Source organism: Apteryx mantelli, chromosome 11 (assembly GCF_036417845.1).
Source record: "Apteryx mantelli isolate bAptMan1 chromosome 11, bAptMan1.hap1, whole genome shotgun sequence".
NCBI lineage: Eukaryota > Metazoa > Chordata > Aves > Apterygiformes > Apterygidae > Apteryx > Apteryx mantelli.
In genome coordinates, this window is record NC_089988.1 from 22,026,471 (window position 1) to 22,048,587 (window position 22,117).

General features: G+C 52.1%; 1 protein-coding gene across 1 annotated transcript; it reads right to left on the bottom strand.

The window, feature by feature from the left end:
- Positions 1–15,469: 15,469 nt before the first annotated feature.
- On the bottom strand, positions 15,470–16,390 carry LOC136993156 (olfactory receptor 14C36-like; the record flags this gene model as incomplete). Its single annotated transcript, XM_067303166.1, has 1 exon — positions 15,470–16,390. A coding segment is annotated over exon 1 (921 nt), but the record flags the coding sequence as incomplete, so codon positions are not given.
- Between the last annotated feature and the right edge of the window lie 5,727 nt (positions 16,391–22,117).

A 22,117-nucleotide genomic window follows, 5' to 3' on the forward strand; every position in this document is an offset into this window, starting at 1 on the left:
CCCAAAAAGAAACGACACCATGGAGAGCAGAGGAATGCACTTGCAAAGTGCCCATCAGCACTCTTTCTGAGGGGATGTGAGGCAGGTCTCAGCCCTCCCCTTCTAGCTAGCAACACACTGGTCTCCTTCCAGCTGCCCACATCCAGCCTCCCAGCAGCACATCCCAGCGTAGCCTCAGTATGTATGTGGCTTCTGCCTGGGGCACCTAGATAACACGCAGCTGCAATGGGAGAGCTGTGTCCTTGTGGAGGGCAGCTTGCAGCCCAGCCAGACACCCCAGGGAAATGGCGGAATGTCCTAAGGATGGGGTGTCCAGACGAGAGAGTTGGCTCACTCCCAGCACACACCCCCACTGCATTGCCCAGAGCCCCACAGGTTAGAGGGGCACTTGGGCACCTCACTGTCAAGGACACATTTGTGTGGCAGCACCTGCAGGGTCATTGTCTGAACTGCATCAGAAAGCCCCCTGCCAAGAGAGTCCAAGGGGAAGGACAAGGGCAGCATGGACAGGTGGGAAACATGGAGCAATACCATGATATTTGTGGTGAGGGAGGCAGGGCCAGGGAGGGACAGAGGAGCACTCAGGAGTGTCTCCTCTCCTGCATGTCCGGCTGCTGAGGAAATGACTCCTGCCGTGGACCCCCCAGCCTTGAGAGCAGAGGGCTGTGCTGGCTGGGAGAGGAGAGGAGGCCTTGGAGTTGACAGTTTCCTCTCACACTTTGAGCATGACTCTGCTGCCTGGAGCCATCCCTGCAGGGAGCTGTTTCTGTGTCCCCACATCTCTCCCCTCTCAGTGCTCACACACCCCATCCCACCCGCTGTGAGCTCAGCTCTGCCCTGCAGAAACCTCCCGGGGGCAGGACACTGCCCAGGGCACCTCCGTGTTTTCAGGTGCTATGGAGCAGGTGAGAGAAACCTTGCTGAGGCTGGAAAGGTGATGCTGGTTCTGTCCTTAGGCTGAGGGGTGCATGAAGGCATTTGCTGAGTCCCTCCCAGAACTGCTCCTCTCTCAGTGTCACTGTCTCAGTCCCCTGTCTAAACCTGACAGATCCAATCCCACTTCACCCCAGCTAGAGAGAATCAAAGTGAAAGCACAGACTCATGACACCTCCTTCCCTTTCATGTATCCCCTGCCTTGACCTTCCATTTGGAAAGTCCCATCCAGAAATGTCCTGCAAGTGAGCTGGAGCTGTAGGCAGACCTGACCCACATAGCATCCTCTTGACAGGAGGCTCAAGCTGCCCTGCCAGGGATCTCTCCTCCTGCCCAGAGCTTCTCCCTGTGGGAAGGTCCCTGGGAAGGCTGAGTGCTGACCCTCGCAGGCAGCAAAGTCACTGCTCCAGGCACACAGCACCCTGGGGCACAGGGACACTGCTCTGAATTACAGTCCTGGACAGATCTGCGAGCACACCCAGGCTTCACCCCCTGCAGCGTCCCTGGGAGAAGGTAGCAGCATGCCCTGTCCCTGTGGCACTGTGACTGGGAATCCCTGCTCTGAAGCATCTCCTCCTCCTCTGTAAAGGTGAAACTGATAAAGCGATCCTTAAAAATCCAGTCGTGTGACTGGATGGGTTTCTAGACCTTGCCAGGAACTGCAGTAGCATTGCCCTGCAGCCAGAGACTTACTGTGTCAGGGGCTGTGAAGATTTCTCCCACAAGGAGCTCTCCTCTGTCCTTCTGCTGCACGCTGCCTTTCACTTCTCCCTGTCTTGTCTCATCTTCTGGCAGAAATTGCAGGCAGTGCCTGGAGCCCTGCTGCTCTTTGCAGAGGAGCTGCTCCTGACAGCGCTGTGTCTCAGCGGTGCTGCCCGGTTGCCATGACCTCCCTCCATTCCTGCAGCCTGGCCCCACTCAGGAGCAGAGACCCAGCTGAAGACGTGACTTCCTCTGTCCCTTCTGCTCCCTCCTCCTGGGAAATGTTCACTGCAATAAACTAAAATTATCAGTGATCGTCCCTCTCTAAGCACTGAAGGAAGACTGATTCCAGCATTGCAATTTGTCCTATGAAAAGTGGAAATGTCCCACTCAGGAAGCCCCTAGTCCCATCTCTTAGCTAGGCAGCACACCTAGATGGGCAGAAGAATACAGTTCCTTTTCCCATTGTTCAGGTAATGATTCATATGAGTTAGTTTGGGCTTCTCAGGCTGCTTTAGAAGGCCCTGGGCTGGCATAGGATTCAGATTCTCCCGTGAGTTCCACAAAAAACATGGAGGAGGTGGGATTCCCCTTGCCTAGGCAAAAGTGAGCACAGCATGGATGTCTGCCTGCAAGATGTTGGTCTATGCATGACCATGCAGGTCTTCTGCTCCATCCTCCTGGGAAATGTTCACTGAGGTAGACTAAAATAATCAGCTATTGTCCTTTGCTAAAGAGTGGAGAGAGACTGATTCCAGCACTGCAATTTATTTCATCAGAGGATGGCTATCTCGGAAAGGTGGAAATGTCCCACTCTGGAAGCTCCTATTCCCATCTCTTAACTAGGCAGGACACCTAGATGGGGACAAGAAGGGAGCTCATTGACATATGGTTCAGGTGTTGATTCAGATGAGTCATTTTGGGCTTCTCAGGATGCTTTAGAAGGCCCTGGACTGGTGTGGGATTCAGATCCTTCTCGTGAGCTCCATAAAAAACACAAAGGGGGTGGGATTCCCCTTGCCCAGGCAGGAGTGAGCACAGCATGGATGCCTGCATGCATGATTTTGGTCTATGCTCCTGTCATAACCAACGGAGATGGAGGGTGGCAGTCAGTTGCTCACACACAAACACCTGGTGACATTGGAAGAGATAGATGTGCTGGAGGACATGTGCCAGTGTCTGCTTGCTCTGATGGAGCAAGTGTGACACCCACATCCTTCCAGAGCATGAGTTGGGGGCCAGGTGGGGAATTGCCTTGGCCACCTGCAATGATATTAGATGTCCACTGCTACCAGAGCTCCAGTCGCTAGGAAGCTGAAAGACATGCAGACCCAAACACTGCAAAGAGCTGATGTCATCCAGTGCAGACACTTGATTCAGTGACACAGAAATAGGCCTGCAGGGCCATGTCAGATGCCTGGGGGTGTCCAGCCCATCCACAAGTCTCTAGCAGATATACCACGGGACCTATAGGAAAACCATGGCCCTTTGGAGTGGTTGCTGGGCAAGTGCCCCTGGGCAACTCAGGTTTCCTACCAGTGCCCAAAGAAGTGGATCCCACCACTGCCTTTAGGCCAAGTCCATCCCGTCTGCATTCAAGCATGCTGCATAAATGGGAGAGGCACATCATACCAAGGTCTCCGCTCTAGTCTCTGCACCCTTAAAACCTTCTAGCTTTCCTCCCCCTGAACCTCTTCTCATCCCCAGGTGATATGAACAGGGACTGGGTTAATGATGACCTCAGGGGGGCTGGATCACAGGCTGCCCAGGCCTAGGGACTTCTTCAGTGGCACCTTGTCCTGCCTGGAGATTGGTTCACCTCTGTCACAGGCCCCAAGGTGCTTCCAATCAGCTCAGGCAGCCAACCTCTCTCCTGCCATTTCTACACAGTCCAGCTCTGTTTCTCCCTGCTCTTGGGTACTGCAGGCTTTGCTCTCTCAGTGGGAGCCTCCTTGCACCATTACATTGCCACCTGCTATCTAGGCCAGCATGGCTCTGCTCTGAGGTGGGGCCACTACACACAGTGTCTTTGGCTCTTGGTAACATGTTTCACCATGACCAGTCTGCTCTCTGTGCCATAGCTGAGGCTCTGCAATCCAAATACACACAAGTGCATGCAGCCTGGGGCACACAGAGGAGCAGATGGAGACACACAAGCTGTCACAGGACTGAAACATGGTTGGAATAACTGAGATGTGGTGGGACCACTACCATGACTGGAGGGCTGTGATGGCATGGTACAATCTCTGCAGGCAAGACCGTTAGGGAAGATGAGCAGGGGGGATGCCCTTGGTGTGAAGGGACAGCTCAGATGGATGGAGCTCTTGCATGGGATGGACAAGGGTTTGGGTGAGAGCTTGTGCATGAGCATCAGAGTAAAGGTGATGTTGTGATGGGGGTTACAGACCACCCGATGAGGGTGAGGAGGTGGATGCAGTCTCCTTTAAGCAACCTGAGGAAGTCAGTGGGGCACAGGGCCTGGTTCTTATGGGGGGACTTTAATCTCCCTGACATTCATTGGAAGGGCAAAGAGCAGGGTGCAAGCAGTCCAGGAGATTTCTGGAGGGTGTCAGGGACAGCTTCCAAGCACAGCTCCCTGATGGGCCAGGAAGGGTGACACTCACCTGGATCTGGTACTCACACAAGGAAGCACAGATCAGGGCTGTGATAATCTGTGGAAACCTTGGCAGCAGTGACTATGGAATAGTGGAGTCCCAGATCGTGAGGACAATGAGGAATGCAATAAGGCGTTATGATAAGATGGGTAGACAACCGGGTGGGTAAAAAGCTGGTTGGATGATCAAGCTTCGAGGGTTTTTTTGTTTGTTTGTTTTTTGAATGGGTCATGCTTTACCAGGAAAGCAAGTAAAGATGGAGTATACAGGGGTCTATACTCGGACCTGTCTTGTCTGACAGGTTCACCAGTGACCTGGAGGATGCAACTCTCATCACATCTGTAGATGACACTTAGTCAGGAGGAAGAGTCATTTGTTTGAGGGCTGCCATTCAGATGGACCTCAGCAGGCAGGAGGAACGGACTGTCAGGAAATTCAACAAGGACAAATGCAGGTCCTGCCCCTGGGACAGACCAACACCCTGCAGTGATATGGGCTGGGGGGCACTCTGCAGAAAAAGGACCTGGGAATCTTTGTGGGCAGCAAGCTGAACATCACCAAGGAGATGGAGCCAGACTCTTCACTCTTGTGCGTGATGCAAGGGTGAAGGCCAATGGGCATTAGCTGAAACAAGAGAGGTTCAGGCTGGGTATAAGGAGAAACTTTTGACCCATCCAGAGAGTCAAGCACGGGGGCAGGTTGCCCTGAGAGGCTGTGCCATCTCCATCCTCAGAGGTTTTCAAGTCCGAAATGTGTAAAGCCCTGAGCAAACTGATCGGACCTGTTAGTTGACCCTGCTGTGGGAAGGAGGTTGGGCCAGAGACATCCTGGGGTTCCTTCCAGGTGGAATGATTCTGAATGTCCTTGCACCTCGAGTCTTCTCTTGATCTTGGGAAAACATTCAGCTTGCCTGTGATCATGGAAACAGATCTCACAAAAGTATGATCCGATCAACTGCATGTTCCCTCTCCTGCTCCAGTCAAAGTAATTCAGATTCGAGACTGCTTGGCCGCTACACCCAAATAGCCGTGATTGTTCTTTTGTTTCACCTTTTATTGCATTTTTCCCTCTTTTCCGCATTCCAGGTTCTTCTAACATCCTGATACCCTCCCATGCAGGCAGCTGACCCCTCTTTACCCTTTCCCCATTGACCCTGGATTTGCTTTCTTTGCACATTCACTTGGCTTTTCTGAGATGCTTGCCATGGTCATCCCTACCTTTGCCAGCAGTCCCTTTAAACAACTACCTCCTTTTATTATGCATAGTGTCCTGCAGGTCCTCCTGCTGTTATCCTGTCAGAGGAACCGCAAGACAGGATGAGCCCTCTGCACACACTCATTTACAGCTGACACAAGGGAGCTTTAATCAAGAGGGGCCTTGAGAAACTTGGGGATTTGGCCAACAGAAACCTCATGCTGTTGTACAAGGAGCAGTGGCCAGTCCTACATCGGGTGGCAGAACAGCCCATGCATCAGGAGAGGCTGGCACCTGACTGTCAGAGTAGTGACCCTGAGGAGAAGGGCCTGGACATTACGAGGGATGCCATATGAGCCAGTGGTGCATGCTCACTGTAAATGAGGCCAGCTGCATACAAGGCTGCTTCAGGAAGCATGTGGCCACCCAGACAAGTGGAAATATTATCCCCCTCAACTCAGCCCTGGTGTGGCCGCATCTGGAATAGCACATCCCAGTGTGGGCTGCCCAGTGCTGGAGGAATGGGGAGCAACTGGAGGGGGGCCAGATGAGTCTTCCAAGATGGGGTTAGTGTGCTGAAGCACATGGCCTGTATGGAGAGGCTGAGGGACCTGGGCTTCTTCAGCCTGGTGAAATGGAGGCAAAGGGCAGTACAGTAGTAGCCTCTGAGTGCTTGAAAAGATCTTGGATCTCTTCTTGGGAGTGGGAAACAGCATGAGACAGAGAAAGCAGGCTAAAACAGGAACTCACAGCTCAGCTCCAGGGCAATAAGGCAGCATACAAGAAGCAGAAGAAGGGATATGCAGCAAAGGAGGAATTCAAAAAAATTGTCCAGTAAAGTAGGGATGGTGTAAGGGAAGCCAAAGCTTTCAGAGGGTAAACACTGGCAGGGGACATCAAAGGCATGAAGAAGAGCTGCTACTGCTTCAGGAATAGTAAAGAATAAAAGGAAAATGTTGGCTCCTTGCTGAAAGGGGGCAGAGAATCTAGTAAGAGCAGATGTGGGGAGGTCTGAGGAGCTCAGGGCCTTTTTGGCTTCTGTCTTCTCCAGCTAGGTATCCTGGGCTGTTGTGCCCAGAGTCAGGGCTCCAGATGAGAAAAGCAACCAGCAGGGGATGAGGGCTGAGTGAGGGATGACTTGCAAGAACTCCACCCCTACAAGTCAGTGGGCTTGGAACGGCTGCATCCAAGGACACTGAGAGAGCTAGCTGCTGTCATAGCAAGGCCGCCCTCTGTCATCCTTGAGAGGTCGTAGAGATGGGGTGTGGTCCCCTCACAATAAATGCAAAAAGGCAAATGTTACATCCACTCTCAAGAAAGGCCCAGAGGGCAACTCAGGGAACGACAGGCCATTCAGCCTCAACTGGTTGAGGAGTGTGTCATGGAGTGAGTCCACTCATTTCTGGGCACATGAGGGAGAAGAAGGTGATAGGGAAGAGGCAGCGTGGATTTGCTCAGGGTAAATTGTGCCTCACCAACCTGATTGCCTTCTAGGATTAAATAGCTCTATTTGTGTTTGGAGAGCAGAAAATGTCCTTCAACTTGATTTGAGCAAGGTGTTTGATACTGTCTTCCACAATATCCTTGTGGAATACAGTTTAGAAATTTACCACCTAGATGGCTGGACAACCAGATGACTTGATTAGTGACATGGAAGAGGCAATACTCACTATGCTTGTTGAGGACAAAAAAACTGCAGGGGACTCCAGCCATATGCTTGAGGGCTGCCATTCAGAGGGCCCTAGACAGGCAGGAGGAATGGGCTGTCAATACCTGGAGTCCAGGGCATGAGTCACCTCTTCTGCATCCAGACCTCTTGCAGGCACATTAGAATATTACAGTCTAGAAGAGCAGACAGCTGGATGGGTAAAAAGCTGCTTGGAGGATCAGAGGCTCAGAGGGCAGTGGTGAATGGGTAGGACTCTTCCTGGAAGCCAGGGAGAAGTGGAGCACCAGAGGGCCTCTCCAGGAACTTGTCCTGTTTATCAACTGTATCAGTGACATGGAAGAGGCAACACTCATCATGCCTGTAGATGAGAGCTGCCATTCAGAGGGACCTAGACAGGCAGGAGGAATGGGCTGTCAGCAACCTCATGGAATTCTACAAGGACAAATGTCATGTCCTGGACCTGCGATAAACCAACACCCCACTGTGTTACAGGCTGGGGCCTGAGGGCCTGGGGAACAGCTCTGTGGAAAAGGACCTGAGGGTGCTGGGGGACAGGAGGCAAAACATGAGCAGCAGCATTCCCTGGCAGCAAAGAAGGCCAGAAGCATCGTGGGCTGTATGAGCAGGAGCACAGGCAGGAGGTGGAGGGAAATGGTGATCACCTTCTGGTCAGTATTGATTAGAGCACATCTAGAACCCTGCATCCAGGTTTGGGTTCCCAGAACAAGAAAGAGGTTGATAACTGGGAGCGAGTCTGGCCGAGGGCCCTCAGAGTAGTCGGGGAGCTGGAGCATTTGTTCTGTGAGGAAATGGGGCTCGTTCCACTTGGAGAAGAGATGTCTTTGGAGGGATCTCATAGCAGCCTTCCAATGGCTACAGGGAGGTCCTCAAGAAGGTGAGGACAGGCTCTTCACCAGGGTGCATGGTGGGAGGACAAGAGACAATGGGCATAAGTTGGAAGAAGAGACGTTCGTGCAGGAGATAAGGAAAAGCTTTTCCAGTACGAGGATGGTGAAGCATTCGAAGTGGTTGCCCAGAGAAGCTGTGCAGTCTCCTCCCTTGGAGGCTGCCAACACCAGACTGGATGAAGCCCAGAGCAACCTGGTTTGACACCAGAGATGACCCTGCTGGGAGCAAGGAATTTGGACTGGAGACCTCCTGAGGTCCCTTCCACCCTGAAGGAGTCCATGATTATTTCCACTATCAATCTTCTCTTGTGGATGTCAGGGAAAGCACACAGGTGCCCTGTGACAGTGGAAGCAGGCCAGCTTTCTTGTCCTCCTCCACTCAGAATTGCTCAGATGCAGGGCTTCTTGGCAGGAATCCCCAAGACAGCCCTGAGCAATCCTTGGCTTCACTTGGAATTTCCTTTTACTTTTCTTCCCCCTCTTCTAAGTCTGTCTCTTTTACCATTCTGATCCCTTCCCATACGGCCCACCCCACCCCTGCTCACCTTTATACTCATTGGTGCTGTTTTGGTTTGATGGGTTTTTTTTGTTTGTTTGTTTCATTTTGACACAGAGGAGCTTCAGTCCCAAAGGATCTTGAGAAACTCGGGTGATTCGGACAACAGATACATCATGAAGTTTTCCAAGAGAAGTGTCAAGTCCTGTGCCTAGGAGGGAATGATCCTGTCTGTGAGGAGAAGTTGAGGGACTTGGCCTTCTTTATCCTGCTGAAGTGCAGGGAAAGGGCAGTAGTAGCCTGTGACTGCTTGAAGAGTGGTTTCAGAAAGATACCGTTTGGCTGTGGCTGTGGAAAAGATCCACAAACTGCATCTTGAGAGGTTCACACTGGACTTCAAGTCAAAAGAATGTCACTCGTAGGGCAGCGCTGCGGTGCAGCAGGTCACCCAGAGGGAGTCTGTAATCAGCCCCTGCCTTTGTGTTTCAAGGAAAAGCAAGTGAAGGCAGGAAGACATCAGGAGAGGCGGGGAGATCGCAGGGTGAGAGCAAGGTGGGGAAGCAGCTTGGGTGTGTACAGGCTGCAGGGAAAGAGGCACAGGCGTGGGAAAGCATAGGACAGCCTGTGGTGGAGACAGCTGAGGGCACTGCCAAGGCTGAAAGCTCCCAACACAGCTAGGTTTTGTCCTCTTGGCTATGGCTGGTGTCTCTGACACTGAGGTCCCCGAGAAGACACTGTTTCCATAAAGCACTGTGGCCTTGCTGCCTCCTTGTCCCTTGGGAGCCCAGCAGGTGCCCTATCATGGTCCTGCACTTGACATTCTGCACCCCCACGCATACACTGCCCCCAGGAAGAGCCCTGAGCAATGCGTGATGGAAAGCATCACCCTACCCAGGGGCTGGCTGTCAGTGCCTGGTCACTCTGCTTGATAACACGCATCAAGGTTAACTTGGTATCACAGACACCCTCACATTGCCTTTGCCTACCTGCAATCAGGGCCTCCGACTTTCGGCTCTAATCAGCCCCTGGGGAGCCTTTGTTGGTAATGGCCCTCAGTGGGACTCATTATCTTTCCAAGACACTTGGGATATGCTTCTTGAGAGGTTGCTTCAGCCTCTTCTCTGTATCTGAGGTTCATGGGCTTAGCACCAAATACACCCGAGGGGCCATTAGAATGCAAAAAAAAAACCCTAAGGAGCCATGCCTCTTTCCATAATTTTCTTCAGTTTGACAATTCTTGTGGGGTTAATTGGAAAGTTTTCAGCAGTGTATTGAAATTAGGCAGATTTCAATGAGCACCTGAAAAGAAAGATGTCTGCTTCTAAAGCTTTCTTGATTCTTCAGTTCTCAGAATAAGTCACACCCTCATTCCCCAATTCATACTGACCCACAGTGTCTCCTAATGAAGTCTGGACATGTAGGCAAAGCAGTATTTTTGACAGGAGACCTGTATGGAGAACCTTCCTCCCCAGCTCCCCAGCCCTGCCATTTCCCTCATCAGCCACTGGGGACTTCACATCACTCTTGTGAAAATCCAACCTTTTGCCACTCAAGTCTGTAGCTGAATGTTACAGCTCATGGGCACCAATTCCCACCTGCTTTCCTTCGAGAACTAGCTGCAGACAGACACAGAAGGGTTTGTCTTAAGAGAAAACAAACAAAAATAAAATTTGGAACAGTTTAATAAAAGATACAAGACTCTCATCAACTGTATGTCAAGTCCAAGCTGCCTCCAGTGAGGTCTACTGCCCACAAGGCATAACCTTCCTTGAAATGTTTTCGACAGATAGATAGGAAAGGATAGACAAGAAACACAACAAAGGAGCTGGCTAAAGAGACAAGGAGACTGCTGAAAGATGAGGCAAGCTTCAGATTCCCAGCAGCGCAGAGCAGCACCTGGAGGGTTGAGAGGTACCTGAATGGATAAAGAGCAAGGGGAAAAGGAAAACTGGGAAACTATGGGAAGTGCATATGCCCAGAGAGTCTGATGCAAAGATGCCTTTAGAAATGACCAATTTAATCAGGACATGTGGAAATATGTGAGAGATCACTGAGATTACATCCACAGCCTAATAGACAGAGCAGTGGAAACACAAGGTCAAGGGCAGATCGATATTTCTTCTCCTGCGATTAATACCCTTCCTGAAGGTTTCCACTCTTTCATCATGTTCATTGAAGTAGACTAAAATAATCACCAATGGGCCCTCTCTAAGCACTGAAGGAAGACTGATTCCAGCATTACAAATTGTCTCATCAGACAATGGTTATGTGCAAGAGGTGGAAATGTCTAACTCTGGCAGCCCTGATGCCCATCTCTTAACAATTGACAAGAAACCCTCATTGCCAAACCCTCACACAGTTTTTACCACTGCCAAATATTTTTTCTTCTTTCTTATTAATTGGCAGCACCATTTTCATGCACTACAGGAATTAGCCTGTCTGTGCGAGTATATATATATGTATGTATGTATGTATATACACACATTATTCATCAAAATACATTTGCTACCAACACTCGGAATGGAGAAACTTTGTTCTGAGGAACTACTTTATTTTAACTGTCATGTTTCAGCTCTCTTCTTCTGCCTCTCTGGCCTTTCTTCTTCCTTTCACTATTCTCTCTTTACAGAGCACTCCAGGGAACGGTTCACTGAATCACAGCGCTTAGGGTGGACGACACCTCTGGACATCACCTAGTCCCAGCCACCCTGGTCAATGCAGAGGGAACTAGATGAGGTTGCCCAGGGCCTCCCCCCACTTATGCATTGTCCACAAGGGTGCTGAGAGTGTGCTCCATCCACTGTGCAGGCCATTCATCAAGATGTTAAACAGTCCTGCCCCACATGTTGATCACTGAGGGATGCCACCAGGAACTGGCTGCCACTTGGAACTTGTACCACTGATCACAACGTTTCAGCCTGATGGCCCATTCAATCTTCCACCTGCCTTATGGTCCATTGATCAAGGGCTGAACTCAACAATTTGGCTCCAAGGAGACTCTGGGGGACTGTGCCAAAGGCTTTGCTAAAGGGAAGGTTCACAAAATCCCTGCAAAATCCCCCTTGTGCATGCAGGCATTTATCTTATGGTGGAAGGCAATCAGGTTGGTCAGGCATGCTTTCCATTTCCCCTTGGTCAACGCATGCTGCCTCTTCCAGGCCTTCTCCTTCCTATGCTTGGAGATGGTTTCCAGGAGGATTTGCTCCACCACCTTCCGAGGGACTGAGTTGAAGAGGACCAGCCTGTTGTCCAGATCCTCCCTCTTGCCATCCTGCAAAATGGCTGAGATGTCTGCCTTTTCCCAGTCATCAGGAACCTCCCTGATTACCATGACATTTCACAGACAATTGGGAGCAGCGTTGCAGTGACTCCAGGCACCTCTCCCTGCACCCTGGGGTGCTTTCCGTCTGATCCTGTGGACCTGTGTGTGCCCACTGGGCAAAAGTCCTCCCCACCTGCATCTTCGTCCCCTTGGGTGAGGCTTTGCTAACACAGATGCTTCCAAAGGGCTCAGGGGCCAGGGAGGCCTGGCAGTAGACAGGATCATGAAAAGACAAGGTAAAGGAGTCAGTGAGCTCCTCAGACTTTCCCGTGTCCTTGTCACTATGTCCCCTGTCCCACTGAGCAGGGAGAACACACTTTCCTTGTGTTGCTGCCTTGTGCTGCCAGCGTCCTTGCACAAGCCCTTCAGGTTACCCTCCCCATCCCTTCCTAGCTCTAGCTCCAGCTCCAGCTCCAGCTCCAGCTCCAGCTCCAGCTGAGCTTTGGGTTGCCTAACTCCATCCCAAACAAGATGAAATCCTCTCTGCTGCAGTCCAGGGTGGTCATTCTGTTATTCCTCTCACCTCTCTACCATCTCATGGTCACTGCAGTGACAGACAACCTCCACATTCACATCCCCATCCAGCCTGAGCTTCAGACAAGAAACCAAGGGGAGGATGGCACCATCTACTTAGAGGCACAAACTACAGAGGTAGAGAAATCACACTGCAGAAAAGCTTGCTCTTCTCCCCTCACCACTGAGGGGATCCAGGCTATGGCCTTTCAGGTGGTTAAAGGTGGATGCCAAGAATTTCCATTGTAATGTAGGTATGCCTGAGGCAGTGCCTCCCAGGCTGCCCTTACAGGCAACAGGGAGGAGGAGGTGTTCACCTGCCTCCTTTGAGATGGTCACATAAAGCACAAAGGACTCCTGTCCCAGAGACATTTGCTCTGTGCTTGAAATGGCGCCTGAGATCATAGGTGTTCAGGATAGTTCAGGTTGAAGGGACCACAGGAGGCCTGTAGTGCAACGTGCTGCTCAAAGCAGGGTCAGCTAGAGGGTCAGAAACCAAAAAATGCCCCTGCCAAAGGACTTCTGGGGGTGATACAGCAGGAGAAGGTAGTAGAGGGTTGACAGGGTGATCCCATGGACAAAAAGGTTTCTTTTTTCCCCTTCTCCTGAAAATGGCATCCTCACCTGTCCAGAAGGAAGAAGCTGGGACATGAACTTTGCCACTAACATGGAAGCAGAGAATCTCCTGAGTCCCTTACAGACAGAGGCTGGTCCAAAGGCCACCATCCCAATGGCACCCGACCTCGAGGCATGCCTGCCTTCTTGCTGGGCACCCTCCAGCCCCAGGCAGGAGGTGTACAGGGAACAGAGTGGGGTGTGCAGCCTGCAGCCCTGGCCACCCAGCAGCTGTGGTGGGACCCTGCTCTTCTAGATGAGACTGGGCTCTCCTGCATTTCCCCAGTGTGAAGCCTGCCTCCCCTCCAGCTGGGAATACAGCCTGGCAGAGAGGGCCAACACGGGAAACACGATCTCTATTCCAGGGTGTGAAGAGAGAGGGGAGGTCAGAGGGGGATCTGCTCATGCCCTGGGCACTGAATCCCTCCCTGCAGCCAGTACAGCCCTGCTGATGCCCTCTAACCTGTGAGCCCAGGAGATGGGACTCCGATCTGCTCTGGCTCTGAAGATTTCTCATCCCTTCAGACCCAGGATGCAAAGCACTGGTCTGCGGACACCTCATCTGTCAAAGGGCCTGAATGCCTGGTATGTTCCTTGGAACGACTCTCTGAGGACAGGCTTGACCAGGCAGTCCAAATGCCAGCAAGGCCTCAACCCCACAACAGTGTCCCCTGTCCCTCACTCTGCCTTCCAGCTGCTTCCTCCTAGAGGATTTGTGTCGGGAGGGACCACCAGAGATCTCCAGGAGCATGATCTGCTCTAGGCCGGGCTAACTTGACAGTTAGATCAGTTTGGTAGATGCTTTCTCCAGGAGAGTTTTTTTAAGATTTCCTGTCCCCTGCCCCAGTGCTACTCAACTACCATGGTTATTTCTTTGGTTTTTTTGCTAAACTCTTTTGAAATTTCCCTTACTGCATCTTCTCCTTTTTGTCTCTTGTCCTTTCCTCCCCTTGGCCCACACCCAGACCATCCTCTCTACTTTGACTGAGGACAATCACAGCCTCACCTCCAAGCACAGCCTTCCTGGGATCTCCTGGGACCACCCAGGCAGGTCGTGGTAGCCAGCTGCAAGCAGAGCTGTGTGCTGCAGATCCCTAGGTGGTCTTAGACGAGAATGTATGGAGACATAACATGATCCAGGGCAGAGCCTGCGAGCCAGTGCCACAGCACAGGTGGGGGCAGCTGGCATGAGAGGAGAAGACCTCCAGCAGCTCCTCTCCACACCTGGGCAGGGAGTGATGCACCCGGCAGTGCTCCTGAGAGAGGATGGTGAAACAGGACGGGCGGCACCGTGAGGTGTATTGCTGGGCACCAACCATCTGTGCTGGGTCTGGGAGTCCTGGCAAGTGGTGCTGGTGGCAGTAGCCCTCGAGGAACCTTCAACCCTGCTAGCAGCAACGAGTCCCCACCATGACCGTCAGGAGCTTCTGGAGTGTTGTGGCTCCCATCAGCACCTCATCTCTCCAGTGGCCAAGCCCTGCTGCCCTGCACATGGCCCCATGACCCCACTGTGTGGGCACCCCACAGGACAGGATGGATTTCGAGGTGGGGAAACATCCTGCAGGCATGGTCCCCATGACAGCCCTTGTTGCCGCGTCCCCCTCAGCCCTCCTGACGGGCAGCCTTCCACCAGCCCCCACCCCCTGTCCAGCCATGTCCCTGTCCCCCCAGCATTAGCAGAAAGCCATGCTTTGTGGTCTGATGAGGTCTGGGCCCACAGAGAGGCCAGGAAGGGTGGCCATTCCCCCCATACAGGTGCTTAGCCCAGCAGGCAGATGGAGCTGGTCACAATCAAAGATCACCCCTCACCAGGACCACAGGGAATGGCCAGTGATGGAAATGGCTGGTATGAGATGCTGGGTGTGTGAGGAGTTTGCTGGGACAGTTTCTCCTCTCTGTTCATGCAGCAACAGGATGGGCTGCATCTGTGTTCTGCCTGACGCTGTTTGAGGTCCCCCATGGGAGGAGGATGGTCTACAGGCACAGGAGATGGCCCCAGGATTTCTTCTGCATGCTCCCTGACAGCCCTGCAGAAGACCCAGCAGAGGGCTTGTCCTCCCAGGGATCACAGCTGGATGCCCAGTCCTTCAGCTTGCCGTGGAGCCTTGTCCGGGGGTGACTTTTAGGGTAAGGACCACTACGCAGGGTAGGAAAGATTGTCTCAAGGAAATGTGCTGAGGACAGCACGTGAGCGACAGCAGCTTTGGAGGAAGAGCCCAGCCTTCAGGCACTGCACCTGCAAGAACCTATTTTATTAGAGAAATGCTATGATGGAGTCAGCTCTGACACAGTGTTAGACACAACTTTATATGGGCACCAGGTGGGACAGAGCAGTCTCAGTGAAGGTGGAATGAATCCAACCATTGGTGTAGCAACATGGTAGCAAACAATAATAACAACAGGAATAATAGTCATAATAAAAATAAGTGAACAAACAAAGCTCAGTCCTCGTATGGGACACAGGGGGAGTCATTTGTGGAGAGCAATGTTACCACTGCTGAAAAATGTCCATGAAATCACTTTCCTCAGGGCATCTTTCAGCTCCTTGTTCCTCATGCTGTAGATGAGAGGGTTCAGTGTTGGAGGCACCAACGCGTACAGAACACTCACCACCAGATCCATAGCTGGGGAGGAGATGGAGGGGGGCTTCAGGTAGGCAAAGATGATAGTGCTGACAAACAGGGAGACCACGGCCAGGTGAGGGAGGCACGTGGAAAAGGCTTTGTTTCGGCCCTGCTCAGAGGGGATCCTCAGCACAGCAGTGAAGATCTGCACGTAGGACAGCACAATGAAAATGAAACACCCAAAGACTAAACAAAGACTAACCACCAGAAGCCCAACTTCCCTGAGGTAGGAGTCTGAGCAGGAGAGCTTGAGGATCTGGGGAACTTCACAGAAGAACTGGTCCACTGTGTTGTCTTGGCAGAGTGGTATGGAAAATGTATTAACAGTGTGCATCACAGAATAGAGAAAACTAGTGCCCCAGGCAGCTGCTGCCATTTTGACACAAGCTCTGCTGCCCATGATGGTCCCATAGTGGAGGGGTCTGCAGATGGCAACATAGCGGTCATAGGCCATGACTGTGAGAACAGAATACTCTCCTGTTAACAAGAAGAAAACCAGGAAGACTTGAGCAGCACATCCTGAGTAGGAAATGGCCCTGGTGTCCCACAGGGAATTGGCCATGGATTTGGGGACAGTGGTGGAGATGGTGCCAATGTCAAGGAGGGAGAGGTTGAGGAGGAAGAAGTACATGGGGGTGTGGAGGCGGTGGTCGCAGGCTACAGCTATGATGATGAGGCCGTTGCCCAGGAGGGCAGCCAGGTAGAGGCCCAGGAAGAGCGAGAAGTGCAAGAGCTGCAGCTCCCGTGTGTCCGCGAATGCCAAGAGGAGGAACTCGTTGAGGGAGCTGCTGTTGGACATTTTATTATCTCTGGGCATGGGGGACTGTGCAAAGAAGAAAAGACACGGAGAAGTTAGAAGAGACTTTTCAAGCACAAAACCCCCAAATGTTGCAGTTCTCTCTTTCAGCTGGAGGATGATCGTGGTCATATGTTGCACTAGAAGGAAACAAGCCCCTGCTGAGAGCACACCAGTCCACTTTCAAAGTGCACATCTCCAAACTTCTCACCCTTTCTCCGGGCACCTGAGGGAGCTCTCCACACTCCCCTTCTAGACAAGGACACACAGGGCTCTTTTCAGATGCCCACATACAGCCTCCCACCACCATCTCCATACTCTCAGCATCTCTGCACCTTCCTCATGGGTCTCTCAGATATCACAGAGGTGCTATGAGACAGCAGTGCCTTTCTAGGGGGCAGGTCAGAGCCTGGCAGGACACCACAGGGAAACCGTCAAAGGACCTTTAGGATTGAAAACGGGCTCTCCTTAAAGGAGAGTCAGCTCATTTCTGAACCTCACTGACTGGATTTTCTGGAGCTCCACAAGTCAGAAGGGGACTGGGGCCACCTCATTCCCATGCAGACCCCTCTGTTCCACAACTTGCAGCATCAGTGTCTGAACTGCAGCTGAAATCCCCCAACCCCAGAAAACCCCTAAACAAGAAGAGGAGCAGCATGGCTACGAGGGGAAACAAGGAGCAACACCATGATCCTGCTGCCAAGGGAGGCAAGGAGAGAGACAGAGAGGCATTCTGGAAAGCCTTCCCCTTACACAGCTGGACATGCCACCTCGCAGACGGCAACATTGCAGGAGAGTCGCTCTCAGCTCCTTTGTCAGGCAGCATGAAATGGGCCCATAGCAGGAGAGATGCCCCTCTCCTCTGCCAGAGGTCTGGCTGCAGAGGAGGTGGCTCATGCCCTGCAGTTCCCTCTCATTCCCTGCCCATCCCTGCTGCCTGGAACTGTCCCTGCTGGCAGCTCTTTCTCTGTCACAACATCTTCTCCCTGTCAGTGCTCACAGACACCATCCCGCATGCTGGGTGCTCACTTCTGCCCTGCAGAAACCTCCCGGATCAGGGCACTGTCTACAGGCATCTCTGTGCATGCACGTCCTAAGGAGCAGGTCACAAAACTCCTATGAGGCCACAACGTGATGGTGATGTTGATGCTGTCTTTAGACTAAGGTGGAGAAGAAGCATCTTTCTGAGGTTTCTCACTGACCTATTAATGTCTGAGAGTGAAGGTTTAGGACTCCCACTTCCTTCACAAAATAGAAAGCCTGTTCATTCATTCTCCCTGCCAAATGTAGGAACCTGAAAGTGCAGACACCTGAAGGAAAGCTCCTTCCCTTTCAAGAAGCCCTTCTCTTGATCTCCTCCTGAAAAAAACCCTTGTACATATCCTGCGCTTCAGCTAGAGCTGTGAGCAGCCGTGATCCACGCAGCACCCTCTCAGCAGGAGAATGAACCTGCCCTGCTGGGGGTCGCTCCTCTCTCACAGTGTTTCTCCCTGTAGTGATGTGGGGAGCTCCCCAGGCAGGCTGAGGGCTGACCATCGCTGGCAGCACAGTCACTGCCCCAGGCACACAGCACCCTGGGGTGCGGGGACACTGCTCTGAATCACAGCCCTGCACAGACCTGTGTGTGCTCCCTGGCTTCACACCCTGCAGCCACCCCTGGCAGAATGGAGCTACACGCCCTATCCCTGTGATGGTGTGTCAAGGAATCCCTGCTCTGAAGCATCTCCTCCTCTGCCTATGCACTGGAAGAGCTGGGAGAGCGATCCTTAAAAAGCCTATCAGTTATAGGATGGGATGGGTTCAGAAGACCCCTCCAGCAACCTCAGTAGCATTGCCCTGAAGCCAGAGACTTAACGTGTCAAGGGCTGTGAAGATTTCTCCCACAAGGAGCTCTCCTCTCTCTTCCCATTCCACACTGCCTTGCACTTCTCTCTGCCTTGTCTCCTCTCATGTCAGCAGCAGCAGGCAGTGCCCAGAGCCCTGCTGCTCTTTGCAGAGGAGCTGCTCCTGCACACAGCTGTCTCTGGGCAGCGCTGCCCGCTTGCCATAAACTCCCTCCATTCCTGGAGCCTGTCCCCATGCTGGAACAAAGGCCCAGCTGAGCTCATGAATTTCTCTGTCCCTTGGGCTCCCTCCTCCTGGGAAATGTTCACTCCAATAAACCAAAATAATCACCAGTGGGCCCTCTCTAAGCACTGAAGGAAGACTCATTCCAGCATTACAGATTGTTTCATCAGAGCATGGTTATCTGCAAGAGGTGGAAATGTCCCACTCTGGAAACCCCTATTCCCATCTCTTAACTAGGCAGGACATGTAGAAAGAAGCAAGAAGGGAGCTGATTGACACCTGGTTCAGGTGCTGACTCAGATGAGTCAATGTGGGCACCTCATTCTGTTTTGGAAGGCCCTGGACTGGAGTGAGATTCAGCAAACTCCTGTGAACTCCACAAACACACAGCAGGTGGGATTCCCCTTGCCCAAGCTGAAGTGAGCACCACACAGATGTCTGCATGGGAGCCCTTTCTCCAAGCTCCCATTGTAATCACCTGAAATGGAGGGTGGGAGTCAGTTGCTCACACACAAACACCTGGTGACATTGGAAGAGACAGAGGTGGTCCCAGGCATGTGCCAGTGTCTGCTTGCTCTGATGGAGCAACTGGGACACCCACATCCTTCTAGAGCATGATTTGGGGGCCAGGTGCAGAATTCCCTTGGTCATCTCAAATGACACTAGATACCCACTACTGTTAGAGCACCCCTCACTATGATGCTGAGACACATGGAGATGCCTACAGTGCAAACTGCTAATGTAATTCAGTGCAGACACTTGATTTAATGACATAGAAACAGGCTGGCAGGGCCATGCCAGATGCCTGGGGTTTCTAGCACAACTGCATGGATGGGACCTATGGGAAAACCATGCCCCTTTGGAGTGGTTGCTGGGCAGACAACACAGGTTATCTCAGGCTTTCCTACCTGTGCCCAGAGAACTGAATCCCACCACTGCCTTTAGGCAAAGTCCACCCCGACTGCATTCAAGCGTGCTGCATAAATGGGAGGCACATCACACCAAGGTCTCTGCTCTAGTCTCTGCACTCTCAAACCTTTTTTATTCTTCTCTTCTGAAACTCTTCTTACACCTGGACAACATGAACTGGGACTGTGCTAATGATGACCTCAGGGTGCCTGGATCACAGGCTGCCCAGGCCCAGGGACTTCTTCTGTGGCACCTTGTCCTGCCTGCAGATCGCTTCACCTCTGTCACAGGCCCCAAGGTGCTTCCAATCAGCTCAGGCAGGCAACCCTTCTCCTTCCAGGTCTGCACAGCCCGGCTCTGTTTCTCGCTGGCCTTGGGCACTGCAGGCTTTGCTCTCTCAGTGGGAACCTCCTTGCACCATTACATTGCCACCTGTTATCTAGGCCAGCATGGCTCTGCTCTGAAGTGGGGTCATTGCACACATGGTGTCCTTGGCTCACAGTAACATGTTTCACCACGACCAGTCTGTTCTCTGTGCCACAGCTGAGGCTCTGCAACCCAAATACACACAAGTGCATGCAGCCTGGGGCACACAGAGGAGCAGATGGAGACACACAAGCTGTCACAGGACTGAAACATGGTTGGAATAACTGAGATGTGGTGGGACCACTACCATGACTGGAGGGCTGTGATGGCAGGGTACAAGCTCTGCAGGCAAGACCATTAGGGAAGATGAGCAGGGGGGGATGCGCGTTATGTGAAGGGACAGCTCAGATGTATGGAGCTCTTGCATGGGACGGACATGAGTTTGGGTGAGAGTGTGTGCATGAGCATCAGAGTAAAGGCATTGTTGTGATGGGTGTTACAGACCCCCCGATGAAGGTGAGGAGGTGGATGCAGTCTCCTTTAAGCAACCTGAGGAAGTCAGTGGGTCACAGGGCCTGGTTCTTATGGGGGGACTTTAATCTCCCTGATATTCATTGGAAGGGCAAACAGCAGGGTGCAAGCAGTCCTGGAGATTTCAGGAGGGTGTCAGGGACAGCTTCCAAGCACAGCTCCCTGATGGGCCAGGAAGGGTGATGCTCACCTGGATCTGGTACTCACACAAGGAAGCACAGATCAGGGCTGTGATAATCTGTGGAAACCTTGTCTGCAGTGACTATGGAATAGTGGAGTCCCAGATCGTGAGGGCAGTGAGGAAGGACAATAGTAGTGTACACACTCCAGCCATCAAAGGAGGAAACTTTGTCCTCTCCAGGGGACTGGTGGGGGATCCCAATGGAGGCAGCTCTGAGGGGCAATGGAGCTTATGAAAACCAGCAGGTCTTTAAGGACAGCAGCCACCAAGCACAAGGACGGTCCATAGTGATACCCATTAGAACTAGGAGACATCTTGGGAGATCAGCTTGGTTAAACAGGATGCTGTTGTCCACCAAAGTAGGGATGGTGAAACCAAAGCTCCCCGAGTGTAGACACTTGCAGCAGATATCAAGGGCATGAAGAAGAGCTGCTACTACTCCGCTAACACAGAATGAATAAGCAAAGAACACCTGGTCTCACTGCTGAATGGGGCAGGGGCTCTAGTAATAGCAGATGCAGATAGCTCTGAGGAGCTTGGTGCCTTCTTGGCTTCAGTCTTCACCAGCAAGGTCTCCTGAGCTGTTGTGCCTCGAGTCAGGGCTCCAGAAGAGAAAAACAGCCAGCAGGGGATGAGGGTTGACTGAGGGATTGCTTGTAAGTACTCAGCCCATGCAAGTCTCTGGGATGGGATGGGCTGCATCGAAGGACACTGAGAGGGCTGGCCAACTACATAACAAGCCAGTCTCTATCACCTTTTGAAAGGTTGTGTAGATCAAGGGAGGTCCCAAAGACCAGAAAAAAGGAATGTGTTCTGCCCATCTTCAAAAAAGGCCACAAGGACAACCTGGGGAGCTGCAGGCCCTTCAGCCTCACTTTGGTGAGGAGTGTGTTATGCAGCAAATGCTCTCACATCATATTTTTGGGCACAGGAAGAATGTGCCTGGGAACAGTCAGCATGGATTCACTGAAGGTAAATCATTCCTGCACAACCTGATTGCCTTCTGTGATAAAAGACCTGTGATTGTGGAGGAGCAGAAAGTACTAGATGTCATTTACCATGATTTTAGCAAGGTGTTGGACACTGTCTCCATGAATATTCTTGAATACAATAAGGCATCATGATGAGATGGGTAGACACTCGGGTGGAAAAAAAGCTGGTGGGATAATTGAGCTCAGAGGGTTTTTTGAATGGGTCATGCTTTACCAGGAAGCCAGGTAAAGGTGGAGTAGGCAGGGGTCTCTACGTGGACATGTCTTGTCTGACAGGTTCACCAGTGACCTGGAGGATGCAACTCTCATCACGTTTGTAGATGACACCTCATCAGGAGGAAGAGTCACAAGTTTGAGGGCTGCCATTCAGAGGGACCTCAGCAGACGGGAGGAACGATCTGTCAGGAACTTTGTGAAATTCAACAAGGACAAATGCAGGTCCTACACCTGGGAGAGACCAACACCCTGCAATAATACAGGCTGGGGAGTCTGTGGACAGGGAGCTGAACATCAGCCAGCAGCTTGCCCTAGCAACAAAGCAGGCCACAGTGTCCTGGGCGACGTGAACAGGAGCACAGCCAGGAGATGGAGGGAAGTGATTATCCCCCTCTACTCAACACTCATTAGAGCCCATCTAGATACTGCGTCCAGTTGGGGCTGCCTGTAGAAGAACACTGTTGATAA